At 48.8% G+C, this 13,712-nt stretch overlaps 1 protein-coding gene across 1 annotated transcript in view; it reads left to right on the forward strand.

Moving 5' to 3' along the window:
* Nucleotides 1-13,712, forward strand: part of TPO (thyroid peroxidase) — a 117,307-nt gene that overhangs the window by 79,679 nt on the left and 23,916 nt on the right. Inside the window, exons 14-15 of the mRNA XM_055121347.1 lie at nucleotides 2,001-2,132; nucleotides 10,286-10,385. Coding sequence (XP_054977322.1) covers nucleotides 2,001-2,132; nucleotides 10,286-10,385 — 232 coding nt within the window. The remainder of the gene's footprint in view (nucleotides 1-2,000; nucleotides 2,133-10,285; nucleotides 10,386-13,712) is intronic.

A 13,712-nucleotide genomic window follows, 5' to 3' on the forward strand; every position in this document is an offset into this window, starting at 1 on the left:
CAAGGTACCAAGAGGAAGCTGTAGGTACACTCAAGTCAAGTTTCCCACCCTGAACTCACAGACAAGGCCAGTTGCAGGCCCAGAGCTCCCTGAGAAAGGGTTTGACACAATTAACAAGGATGTACTGTTTCCCACTAACGGGGACTGGAGTGATAGTACAGCAGGTAGGGCGTTTGCCTTGCATGCAGCTGACCCCCGGTTCAATCTCTGGCATCCCATATTGTTCTCCCAGAACTTCCAGGAGTCATTCCTAAGCACCGAGATAGGAGTAACCCTTGATCATTCCTGGGTGTGACCCAAAACCCCAAAAAATTAAATAAATATTTTTTTAATTAATGTTTCCTAGTGGGGGCTGGAGCGATAGCACAGCGGTTGGGCGTTTGCCTTTCACTCGGCCGACACACGTTTGATTCTTCCACCCCTCTCGGAGAGCCCGGCAAGCTACCGAGAGTATCATGCCGGCACAGCAGAGCCTGGCAAGCTACCCGTGTGTATTGGATATGCCAAAAACAGTAACAATAAGTCTCTCAATGAGAGACATTACTGGTGCCCATTCGAACAAATCGATGAGCAACGGGATGACAGTGACAGTGACAGTGAATGTTTCCTAGTAACTTTACCTCAGAAAGACAACACCCAAGAGCTCTAATTCACTGTGCTACTTGAAGCTGGGGATTGACTCCCAGCCCTTGAGGTGCCTTGTTGGGAAGTGGCAGGGATGCTGCTGCCATCACTGTTATCACTAGCAGCCAGTCTATCTGGAGGGGGCGACTGAAAGCTACTAGACAGTTCCCAGATTCTTTCATGCATCATCTGTCATTCAGAGCATCCTTCCAATCAACATAATTGGCCCCATTTTGTACCTGAGAAAAGTCGCTCTTGCACCTTGAATTCAGGATTGCTCCAAGCCCCACCTGCTCTCCTTACTCCACATGCAACTAGTCGGAGCTGCAGAGAAGCAGCTCATCACTGATATCTCTGTGTGAGTGCCAGCATTCCCAGTGTCCAAGAACCTGAGTTGGGCAGTGTCCACTAACCTGTGCACGAGAATCCAGCCCATCCACCTAACAAGAAGTCCCCTCCACTCCTGTCCAGCTTGTTGCTGGCATCAGGATCCAGGTTCAAAGTCTGACATGGCCACAGCGAATGCTGGCCTCACAGTTATCTTATTTCCAGGCACAGAGGAGCAGTTAATAGAAGGCCTCTATGCAACACTTAACCGTAACAATCCTGCATGCTATTAGGAACACATCCTGTCTTTCATTTGACATTCTACTGCTTATTTTCTGCCCTGACTAGAAAAGAATCATTATTAGAAGAAAAAGTTACATCTCAAGTTATTTGGAAACAAGAGCCTTAGAAATCCAGTAATGGGTTATGGATTTTTGGCAGGAGACCATCAAGTTCTATCATTGACCGTGACTCAACAATACCCCAGTGCTGCTATGGGATCAGAATCAAGGGCGTTCCTGGCTACTGTTTGCTGGGGTGGGTAGAGGCAAGGTCCAGACCAGGGCTGCTAGGTGGAAATTATGCGCTGGGAACAGCTGGATCACCCCCACGCCCAGTCCATTCCCCTGTCCTATGTGTAGGGGGGAGGAGTCCTGATCTGTTTCCTGCAGGAAACTCCCTGTCCACGTCCAGCCATGGGGCGACTGTGCCCAGGTGCCAGCTGAGGGTTTAAACTGACTCAACAATTAATCCATCCTGTGCAGCTGAACCCAGTTTGGGTCAGAGAATTCTCAGGGTCTAGGAAGCAGCCACAGACTAAGCAGCCCGGGCCCTGCAGGCAGAGAGTCACACCCATCATACGGACCACCAAGAGATGCATGGAGGCAGTGGACATGGAGTCAGAGGGAGACACGGAGGGGTTGGTGGGAACCTTCTGCCTTTCTTTCAAGGATATGGAGATTCTGGAGGCCTAACCTCAAACTGAGGGTGCCTTTCCTCTTCTTTCTGTGCTCCCCACAGCTCTCAACCCTGCCTATATTGTCTTGCAGACATTAACGAGTGTGACCACAGGACAGGCCCCCCTTGTCACTCATCAGCTCGGTGCAAGAACACCAAGGGCAGCTTCCAGTGTGTGTGCACGGACCCCTACGTCCTGGGAGAGGATGGGAAGACCTGTGTAGGTGAGCCATTCTCCCGGGGGTCCTGATGGGAGGGAAAAGATGGTATACCTGGAGGTACACACCCAGGGGTGGCTGCGGGACCCTTGCTAGCTGCTGTGCTGCAGCAGGTGATGTCCTGGACACAGCTGCCCTACTGTGTGGAGGCTGATCAATGGCACTAGAGGGGGAGCCGGGGACCTGGTTTGTACTTTGGTCTAGATTGTGCTGAAAGATGCAAACAGTCTCAAAAGACTCAATAATATATGTGAGCTGGTTTCATCATTCGCTCTATGAGGTAAGCACTCTGTAGAGAACAGGGAGGTTAAGTGACACGCTCGAGGTCACACAGCAGATCTAGGATTCATTCCTTAGCTTCTAGTTCCCTTCTAAAGACAAACAATGCACCAAGACTGGTCAAAATGGCAGACAAATTTTGCGTGTACTACTCCAGTAGAGAGACCGCTGGATTGAACTGAGCTCAACTCCAAATTAAGCCAAGATAGCTGAGGATTTATAGCTACAGGCAGAGCCAAGGGTCAATGGAAAGAAAAGCATCAAGATATCAAGTTGGCCAGATGTCAAGGATGGGGGGATTCTAGATAAATCCATGTAATTGGATTTTTAGTAGGACGCTTGCTCCGTCGGGGCTTGGAAGTCCCAGGATGAAGTGTATTGGAGGAGACAGCTCCCAGAATCATGAGCAGTGCTCGGTCCACACAACCCCATCTCTCCAGGGCTCACTCTAAACTGCCATATGGAGCTTTTCCATAAAAATGCACCAAGTATCCCATGTGTCATTAGGCAGGTAGGGAAGGCAACAGTATGCTCAAAGCGTACAAGTTCCATCCTCATGGACTCAGAGTAGAGAGTAAGGCTCATGCCTAGCATCACACAAGTCAGCATGAGGCTTACACTCACAGGAAGCCACCCCCTCAGGTGTGTTTAGTGGACCTTGACCTACCTGGGAAAAGTAAGAGGAGTTTCCTTTAGGATGTGAGACCTGAGTTGACCTCTGCAAGGTGGACAAGGAGGAAGGCAGATGCAAATGAAGACAGAGCTATGAAGACAGATTCAAAAGGCCTGTGGCCGGTGGGGGGCCCAGATAACTGGATATGGGGGGGGGAGGAAAACATGTGACTAAGAATAGAAAAATGTTACAAGATGACCTGGATCAGTAATCAAAGACTCTCACTTAGCTATATAGGAACTTTACTTTTTTGTTGTTGTTTACGACCTGGGTTCGATTCCTCCACCTCTCTTGGAGAGCCCGGCAAGCTACTGAGAGTATCTTGCCCACATGGTAGAGCCTGGCAAGCTACCCATGGTGTATTTGATATCCCAAATACGGTAACAACAAGTCTTGCAATGGAGGCATTACTGGTGCCCACTCGAGCAAATCGATGAGCAACGGGATGACAGTGACAGTGACAGTTTATGATCACTCTGCTAAGAGCAGTGAAATGCCACTAAGTGTTTTTAGGGTTGCCTGTAAGGTGAAGGGAAGGGCCCGAATCAACTCTGTATTTCAAGGACAATGTGTGGACCTGACAGCAGGCATGAGGCTGTTGTATTAGGTTAGACCAGTGGTGGGCAGAGAGCAGGAAAGGAGCAGGTGCTGAGTGGTGAACTGTGTGAAAACACAAAAGAGAAGAGGGGGACCAGTGGGGCTCTATTTCTCCCGCTGCCAGCGTTCGGTAGTCTCATGCCGCTTCCCCACCCTGGGGAGGTTGATGGCGATGATGAGGCAGGCGAAGGAAGGAACGGAGGTAAGCTGGTTGCTCGATCAGTTTATTTCATTCTCTCTCTCTACTTCTCTCCCGGTTCTCGATCTCTCTCTGGATCCTCTAATTTCCCTTCCTCTAATGCCCCACTCACTCTCACTTCTTTCACCTTGTGCTCTGCTTATGTGTGTGCCACTGTGCTCTCTTCTGTCTGTCTCTCTGTGTCTGTCTCTCTGTGTCTGTCTCTCCACGTCTCTCTCCACGTCTGCCTCTCTGTGTCTGCCTCTCTGTGTCTTCTATCTCTCTGTCTTCTTCATCTGTCTCCCTCTTCCTCTGTCTCCCTTGTCTTCTTTCTCCCCCCTTTCTCTGCCCCACAGTCTCAGTTTATATAGCAAATTACACAGGGCAGTAGCACAAAGGTGGGTTTAACATCAACAAATCAACAAAGAAGGGTAAGACCATTTCTCGAGGAGATTAACAAAATCTTATCTAAGGAAATCTCATCAAGGAGATCCACTCAAGGGTGTGATTCCAAACAAGGGTGTGTCAGGGTGTGAGATAGTAATCTACTTAAATAGTTATAGTAAGTCTACTTCTAATATTTCTAGCAATGTCATTCTGTATGAGCACAGTAAGAGATATAAAGTTTGGTTTTTCCTGAGGACATCTCCAGACCACAGTCCTCAGGCCAGGTTAATCTTCCTACCCCCAGCAGGATCCTAATCTCGTCATTACTTTTGGATCATGACAGCATTGTCCATGATCATGCCCTCAGCTTATAGCTGAGTATTGTGGCACTTTGGCCTGGCCTATCTCGATGCCAGGGTAGCACATAACTCACTGGATCCGTCCTGTCCCTCGTCGGGATCCTGCTTTTGGGGTGCTAGGAACTGAGGGCAACTTGAGTTAAGAAAGCAGATGCCCAGGAGTAAATATCATTGGAGTCAATCAACTCCCAAGTTACAAGCACAATATTGTCTTCCTGTGTCCATACAGAAAGGACATTGCTTTAAGGTAAACTATGTTCCCTAAGGCAAGGCTAAAAGGACAAACCCCATGTTATCCTACAGTGAACATTCAGGAAGAAAAGGCTGGGTGGCAGCAGGACGTGAGGGCATGAGGGCTGAGCATGGGTAATACCCAGAGCCACCTTGGGGACTGAGGGGTGCAGGTACCCAGGGCCTGGGTCAGCTTGGGAGTAAGACCACACTCTGCCTGTGCTCAGACCTGCCATCCAAAGCCATGAAAAACGCAGCCAGTTGAGTGGGCCTGAATGTCCTCACTAAGTCCTCAGGGAAATGGTGACTTTAAGCAGTGACATATCATCAAAGACAGTTCTCAACTAATTTCATTTCATCAAAGGCAGCCGGGATTTCTTCATTCTCTTCAACGTCTGGCAGCAACAGTGATTGAAAGCGCACCCGTTGAGGACCAGTTATCTTCAGCAGAGGGGGACTATACTGCTAGGAAACAGTCTGGGAGAAGGGGTCACCCCTGGGAGGGAGGCCAGTGCCGGGTCCTTGAAGCTGTGTTGGGCAGAACACACAGTCCTGTCCCAGGCTGTGCCCTCCACAGAGGCAGGAGCCAACAGGTGGGGCCAGAAGCAGGGGGGAAGGGGTGGGGAACAGGCTGGAAATCCTCAGCCCTCCCCTCTCTGCTTCAGAAACCAGGACCCCAGGAGGAACTGGAGCTGAGGCTACTGGCTGGCCATGTCCACAGCCAGAGCCCCAGTCTTGGTTGGGATTCTGCTCCTTGGTATCCCCCCGGTGCTCCAGTCCCTTTGTTTAGGAAGGCTTGCCCTGTTTTCAGGTTACTGTTATATTTTCCAGGGTCTTCCCTGATCCCGCCGCCCCCCACTACCACCCCCGAAGATGCTGTCCAGTAGAAACCCCCTGGTCTTCATCACCCCCCTGCTCACTGCCCACTTCCATTTTTGCAAACCTCTCACATTTCTTCACCTTGTTTTCTGTTTCTCCCCTTTCTAACTGAAACTACCCCCAGATCATAGACAAAGACTGAAAGCAGCTGCTTTTGTATTCCCATTTTTAAATAAAATGTCTAAAATAACCATTCAAATGCAAATTGGCTGGCTGCCAAGGGCTGCCCCAGGCACTTGTACGGAGAACTGTTTTCAGGACTGTTTTCTGCGCTGCCTGTCGTCAACTCCCCCGGAGCTGATTCAGAACCCCCTGGGGTGACTCCAGGAGGACTTGCTGGACAACATTCTAATTTGTTGTCACAACAGCAATTCTCATAACATTTTTCATCTCACAAAGACTCTGGAGGGTGAGGGGCGGGAGTGGCGGGTTTGGGAGGGTGGAGATGTGAGCAAAGGAACATTTCTGCAGCTCGCGTCAAAGCAGAGAGCAACTCCTCTCCCCAGACCCAGCATTCGCTCAGAATGCCAGTACCCACCCCAGCTTTTCCTGTGCTCCTCCATCCTGGGTGGCCTGGAGAGACTGCTCAGGACATCCCAAGAGTCCCAGATCGCCCACTTGCCTCATGGGGGGGCTCCCCATGGCTCCGCTTCATCCAACCAGTCTCCGGAAGAAGCTAGTCTTGATAGTGGGGTCCAGGATAGAAATGTATGGGATTCATTTCATGACAGCAGATAATAATGGGAGAGCTGAGTCCTTTTGTAGTCAGGGGACTAATTATACTTTCTTTTCCGGTACATTTTTTTCTTGCTGGGAAGGACAATGGATTGGGCATGATTGTCAATACAACTGTTAATTATAGGTCATGTAAAAAAAAAAAGAAGAAGAAGAAGAAAATGTCAGCTTCACTACCATCCACTCAGGTGATGGGAAAGGAGATGGGAGTGGGCGGGAGCAGTCAGGACCATGCCCGGGAACAGTGCCAGAAACACACAGAAGCTCTGTGGATTCACACAGCCTGGTTTGTTCTGTGTCTAAAGTTGAGGTCATCACCCCTGGGTCTGCTCAGAACTCCCCATCCAGGTAGACATTTAGTACTTTGGGATGCAGTGTAGACAATCTCCCAAAAGCCTCTCCATGACAGGTAAGACAGGTAGATGTCCTAAGGGATCATTCTTTAGTCTTTAATCACTCTTTAATACCAAAGATTCTGTCTCCAATTCTTGTCACTGTGGGAGTCCTGCTAAAGCCAGAGGGTCCCCATGGGTGGCTTATGTGAGGCAGAGAAGAAGGAGACGGTCCCTTTCTCCCAATCCACCTGTCACCCAAAACCAGCTGGGAAGGTTAGAACTGATCAAGTCTCGAAAATCAGTCCTAGGCCTTACCCAGAGATCATAGGCTCTTTGTCTTGCCTCTCAGAAAAGAATTTCAGGAGTAGATGAGCAGTGGACTAAAAACAGATTTTATTTGGAGGTTTCTAGGAAAGGGAAGGGGGGAGAGAAGTGGTTGCTACCACTCAAGAGAGAACATGAACTTCTCCAAAGGCAAAGAGAGGGCCTACACACATTCCAGCGTTAGATATGAAAGCATGAAAATACACATCTTAAGAAGGGAGATGTGGGCGCCACATGTGCTCAGCCACATGGACGGGAGCAGCACACAGGCTCAGCAGCACATGCCTGCACTTCCTTTGTTCAAGGTGGCTTTGATAGGGTGGTCCCAACCTGCCCGCTCAGAGGGCTTCTACCTAGGTCAAAGTCATTTGTAGGGAGGTTGCAAAGGGCCTAGACTTGGGAGCGAACAATGACCTTCTTTGAAATTCCTTTTCCTGGTCTTTTGTTTCTGCTGGAGAGTCTCTGGGAGCAGGGGTCCAGCCTTCTTTGAGTCTGTTGTTGGCCCCAAGAGAGAGTCTTATAAGGCCTTTATTCCTGTGTTTGCAGCTTTGGGCCTATTGGTTTTATTAAATCCTAGGAATCCCATTGCCATAGGGTCCGTACCTGGCTAACTGCCTATATCACTGCAACCAGGCTTTGCTCTGTGAATTCTGGAACCACATTTTCCCTGTGAGGTATGTATGAGTTTTCTGCTATGAATTATCAGATGGTCCAGCAGGCAGCTAAGAAGAAAACTTCAGGCTGATGACCACTAGGAGTTAGCCAGGAAGAGAACCTTTGAAGGCACAAAGGTGGGAAGGATAGATTCACATTTAAGAAATATTTGGGACATGGAACTAGGATTTATTCCTCCATCCTTTTATGTTGCAGCTACTAAAGGAGTGTCCAAGAATCAGGCTGGGCCAGCCACAGGGCTGGTCTTGACCATCACCAGGGACTTAGCCCTAAGGGAGGCACCATCTAGTGCAGTCACAAGGGGCAGAGCCTTCAGGGTTGCCATAGACCTCCACACACTGGGGGCTGCAGTCCCACACTAAGTGCCCTGGATGGGCTTCTAGTGGGTTCTCTTTCTGGTTATGTAAGGTTAGCTTCTCACCTTCCTCCTGGTAAAGACTGAGGTTCTCATGTGGGCAGAGAGGGCACTAGTTCTTGTCCTTTCCTGGGAGGACTCCAGTCTCATGGGATCGCCATCATAACCTCACCCCAGCCCTATCTCCTCCCTCCAACTCCAGGGCACAGACGTTGGTGCAAATGAGACAAACTGCAGTGATTCTCCCTGCAGTGGGTCTGGGACGGGGGGGCGGGGGGGGGGGCGCCCAATGGGACCAAGAGGGGCATAGAGACTCCAGCCAACTGGCGGTCCTGGACAAAGATGCTACGCAGACAGGAGAGATGGGGCAGGGTGGGGTTGGGGGAGACAGACACGCATGTCTATCTGAGATAAAATGAGACAGAGAGACAGACACGGGATGTCACCAGCTCCCGGGGGGGCGGGGGGGTTGCAGCCGCAGTGCGGGGACCACTGAGACGACAGTTGGGGGCCTTTCTGCAGCCCCTCCCAGAGACGGCAACTAGTGAAACCATAAAGGCAGCAGGTGGCCAGGTGAGAGCTGGCAGGCAGCACTCCTGGAGCTGGAGGTGATCGAGGAGAGGGAACAGGTACCATGAGGAGTGGACACTGAGTTGAAGCAGTGCCTGTAGCTGCTGGTTTCCGGGGCAGTATGAGCCCCTCTCCCACCCCAACCAGCTCTGGGAGGCAGAGCTCAATACTGAGCTGTCTGGGTTCACATCTTGTGCCTCTTGGCCGTGTTGAGTCCTGGCTCATTGGACCATCTTCTCATTCCAGAGAAGGCTTCATGCGCAGGGGGTCCTCATAATCTCTTGATATAGGCTGGCATTAATGACCCTCGTCAACCTCAAATGAGCACCAGTTTTAAACTCATATGGACCAATGTTATGATAAAAATTTATGAAATGTACCTTTGATTTTGCCATTGATATGTAGAGATAATTTCGCTTGTGGGTAGAAAATTTAAAAGATTCCCACTTGGGATGTCTGCACTTGGGATGAACTTCCCTATTTCAAGTGAAGAAAGTGCTGAATGAAGGAAACTTCCTGTAACCATACTGATAAGGTGCCATGATGTGTGTGTGTGCCCCTGCATTGCTTGAGCATAAAGCCAAACAATTATGAGTTTGCAGGAATGCCCTCTAAAAACAGGCTCTTGGACACCTGAGCTTTGTCTAAGGTTTCAGGTGCTTGCCTCGCCTACACCCATCAGTCTGATCAGCTGGTGTTCTCTTGCTATGGATTATCCCAGTGTGCTCGGTTAAGCAAATTGCCTTTACAACACCAAGTACCAAAACAAAGAATCCAGGGACCAATGAGGACCAGAAGGACCTTGCTCACCAGTCACAGATGGCAACTTCCCTCCTACACAAGCACTGTGGGGCTCAGTGCCCAATGGGGACTTGACATACTACCCATTCATTCCATATTTCAGGCTCAGAGAGAGGGTCTGGATTGAGAGAGGCACTTTATGAGAATTTCATCACCCTTAGAAACCACAGGCTTCCAGCCTGGTGCCTGGCAGGCTGTGCCTTCTACCTCACACCCTCTGGCCCTGACACCTCCATCCTGCTCAGTTTCTTCCCAAGGTGAATTTTTAGCTCTGTGATGGAAACCCTGCTGTGCCCCGCCCTCCAGGCTCCCCAAGGCAGCCCATGTGCCTCCTGTGGAAAGGCGAGCCGAGGTATAGGACCTGGGCTCTCTGCTTTTCTTCCCCACAGCCACTTTGTACCACCCCTCCCCCCAGCACTCATCATAGTCCTGCCTGGGGCTCCAGGAACTCTACATTGCTCCCCAGGGCTCACATTGCTCTCCCATGTAGAGGGAAGGGAAGGTTTCCATTTTTCAGGAGGACATGATCTTGTTCCCTGGCCAGGGCAAATGTGGCTCAAGGACAAAGTTGTCATCTGTTCTCTGCAGGCTTTCCTTCCTCTCATTCCTTGCTCAGGGCTCAGTTTGTCTGTTCAAACAGGACAGATCCATAACCTGGGTGTATCATGTCCTGACGTTCTAAGGGTGATAGCAGTTGGGTCCAATTAGGTGCACAGGAAACTGCAGCTACTGCTGACAGTGCCTGGTAGCCCATGTAACACTTCATTTGTTCTTGCTTAAGACTCCGGGAGGCTCCCAATGGCATCCCTGGTCTCCATAGTTCTGGGTGCCCTGCTGGTCTGCAGCCTAGCCGCTATCACCTGGATGCTGATCTGCAGATGGTAAGTCACTGTGTTTTGCTTGTCCCAGACCTAAAGCTGTTTCCTCTCCTCGGGGTCAGACCAGTGATGCTGCAGCTTTATTTCCCTGAGTCAATATAGATGATCAGTATCCCAAAGCCATCCATTTCCTGAGCTATTCTGTACCAAGTATCAGACTTTCTGGTTCTTTCGTTATGCTGTAAATAATGGAAATGGAATGATCATCTATACACTTCAGTGGGTATCAGACATCTGTGAATAAAGATTCAGAGATATTGGATTCTTGGTAACATTAAATGATTATATAGAAATACTCTCTTGTTAGGAGTAAGGATGCTTACAAAGATTCCTCAAAGCCAAAAAGCTCTCTGTGGATAAAAACCTTATTCTTCGATCATATCTGTCCCTCAAGGGCAGATGACCAGTAAAATGATGGCATGGAAGTTGAACTCTTAAGTTAAAAATGGCAACGCCCTGCAAAAGCTTTTGAGTGTACATCTGAGAATTTCTGAGCCTGAAGGTATTGTCAGGATAGGGGAGTATGGGAGGGCTCCCATTGTGTGTGTGTGTGTGTGTGTGTGTGTGTGTGTAAGGAGGTCACTACTTGTACTTGGCCTCCAATCCTCTCCCGAGATGATGCTTCTCAAGGCACAGATCTTAAGGATCCAACTCGAAGCTCAGGGGTAGAATGCAGGGATTAAGGTGCTTGCATGTAGTCAAACCTGATTAGAATCTCAGCACTGCATATAGTCCCCCAAGCATTGCCAAGAGTGATCCCTCAGCACAGAGTGAGGAGTGAGCCCTATGAACCAAACCACTAGGTGTGACCTCAGCTCACCCTCTGCCAGATAATCCAGCTCTACTGGCTTGAAGCACTGGAATGCCTGTATGCATGCTGCAGACTCAGGTTCAGTACCTGGGGTGTAGCCGCCAAACAAAATAAAAATAAAATAAGAGAATCCAATTTATTTTGGGCTAAAATAAAACAGAAGCATCCAATTTATTATTGATTCCTATTCAATCTGCACTTTTGTTTTAAATAGAAAGTGTTGAGAAAAAAATAGCACCAAGTAGCAGAAGTCACTTCATCCAAATGGCCCCAGAGTAACCACCCCCACTGACACAGAAAATCCAGGCCAGAGCCACTCTCCTCCCGTCTGTGCTCAGCTGCAGCACTAGCCTAAGGTCCATAACTCCTCTTTATGGGGCGAGCAACTGGCCACCTGCAATGCCTTCAACTCGGGGTGGCCTCTCCTGGCCCTTCATCTTTCCAGAGGTGCAATCAGAATTCTAGCACCTTCCTTGTAGTTGCATTTCAAAATGCCTAATGCTTGCCCTGAGAGGAACTTCTCTCCCTGTTTGTTTCTGCACGTCTCCAGGAATGGAATTTTGAGACATCATGACCCTGAATCTTAAAGGTCAGAGCTCATCCTTGTGAGATTATTGCTGGTTCCAAGGTTCTCATCTGAAATCACCTGTAGCCACCTGTTTTCTGAGAAGCTGGATGCCAAAGACCCTGACCCTGTGACTGTGTCCACCTGGAGAGACACGGATGAAACTTGGTCTCTGAGGACCCTCTTGTCCCCCCCACAGACTTCTTTATCAGACACCTGTCTTATACCTGCAGTATCAATGAAGTCTCAGTGACACACTTTCTAGAGTCCACAGCTCCGAGCAGGCCTGCGGTGAGGTGGCTCAGATAGCAGTGTGACAGTGCCTTTGAACAGAGGACTGGGAGGACCAGCTTAGAAGGGAGGTACCAGATTCCAAGCGAAGGGCTGCTACATCTCATCTACTCTTCTTATGGATCTATGAGGCACACACTCACTATGGGTTAACTTATATCCCCACCCTGCTCTGCAATTCGTGTGTTGAATTCCTAACCCAAGGTCTCAGAGTGTGACCATATTTGAAAATAGGGTCTTTGCAGGTACTCTTACTTTACATTAGATAAGGAGAATATATCCTTATTCCATAGAACCCACATCCTTATAAGAAAAAAAAAGAGTGAAATTTTCGGGGTTAAAGCAATAGTACAGTGGTAGTACAGTGGGTAGGGTGCTTGTCTTGCACACAGCTGGCCCAGGTTTGATCTCCAGTACCCCATATGGTCCCCCAAACCCACCAGGAGTGATCCATGAGTGCAGAGCCTGGAGTAATCACTGAGCATTCCTGGATGGGACCCAAAAGCAAACAAGCCCCACCCCAAAATAAAATACAATAAAAGGTGAAATTCTGACAAAGACACACACACCTGAGAAAACTGAAGATGAAGCAGAGGTTGGGTGATGCTGTAGAAAGTCAAGAATATTCTCAAGAATTCCATGCAAGCACCCAAAGCTGGGAAGAAGCCAGGGACAGATTTTCTGTCTTTGAAGGAACAGGCTGTGGTCCCGGAAGAGATTCTGGGAGGAGGCAGCTTGCTGGTCCCTGGTCTCAGACTTCTGCTCCAGAACCAGGAGAGAATGTGCTTCTGTTGCCTTGGGCTACTTCAGCACTGTAGTTCTACAGCCCTGAGAAACCACCGTGGCCACGTTCATGTTTAACTAGTCGTGCTCGGGTTGGACAGGACTTTGCCACATGTCAAGGAGAAGAGCATGTCTCTGAAGGGCATATTCTTGGTCCCTGAGCCCTCCTTCCTCTCTGCAAACTTGGCCTCAGCATAGACCAACGGGCATGATTGCATCTTCAGGAGCTGTTATTTTGAACTGATCATTGACATTTAACACCTACCTTCACATCCAGGCACTCCCAGTTTACTGTTTGGACGAGATTGTTTCAGCCAGCGTTTAAATGGTTTCTCTCATTTAGATGGGGGGGGCAAGGGAAGGAGCTGTTTCTATGTTTGAAGAAGCATTTGATCTTAAAAGCATAGTCATTACCAATAATTAAAACCCTCAGCTAACCATGAAACAACTAAGCCCAAGCAATAAAAATGAAATAGGCCACATGCAAACAGCCTCAAATGAGCTGGCTTCTGTAATTGTAGCTACTAAATGTTCACATTGAGATAAACTGGTATTATTGTAATTTGGTTTCCCTATGCAATTTTGTATTTGTAAACATCTCGATTAAACATCTATCACCTTATCATTATGAAGAATAATATGCCTCCGGCCTCCTCACACAGAGAAATAGCTGTTTTCTTTAAGATTGATAACCAATGATGAAATGAATACCTTTCCAGTAAAATGTATGAATGTGGGGCAGGGGCGGGTATTTAGATACTTGATTTTAGACTCTGGAATCTTGTAACCAAGCAGAACGTTGGTGAGCAGCATGGCTTCACTTTCCTGAACAGCATGAAACAGCGTGAACAGCGTAAACTGGCTGCAAAACAGGCCGAGA

The sequence above is a fragment of the Sorex araneus genome, chromosome X, assembly GCF_027595985.1.
Source record: "Sorex araneus isolate mSorAra2 chromosome X, mSorAra2.pri, whole genome shotgun sequence".
Classification (NCBI taxonomy): domain Eukaryota; kingdom Metazoa; phylum Chordata; class Mammalia; order Eulipotyphla; family Soricidae; genus Sorex; species Sorex araneus.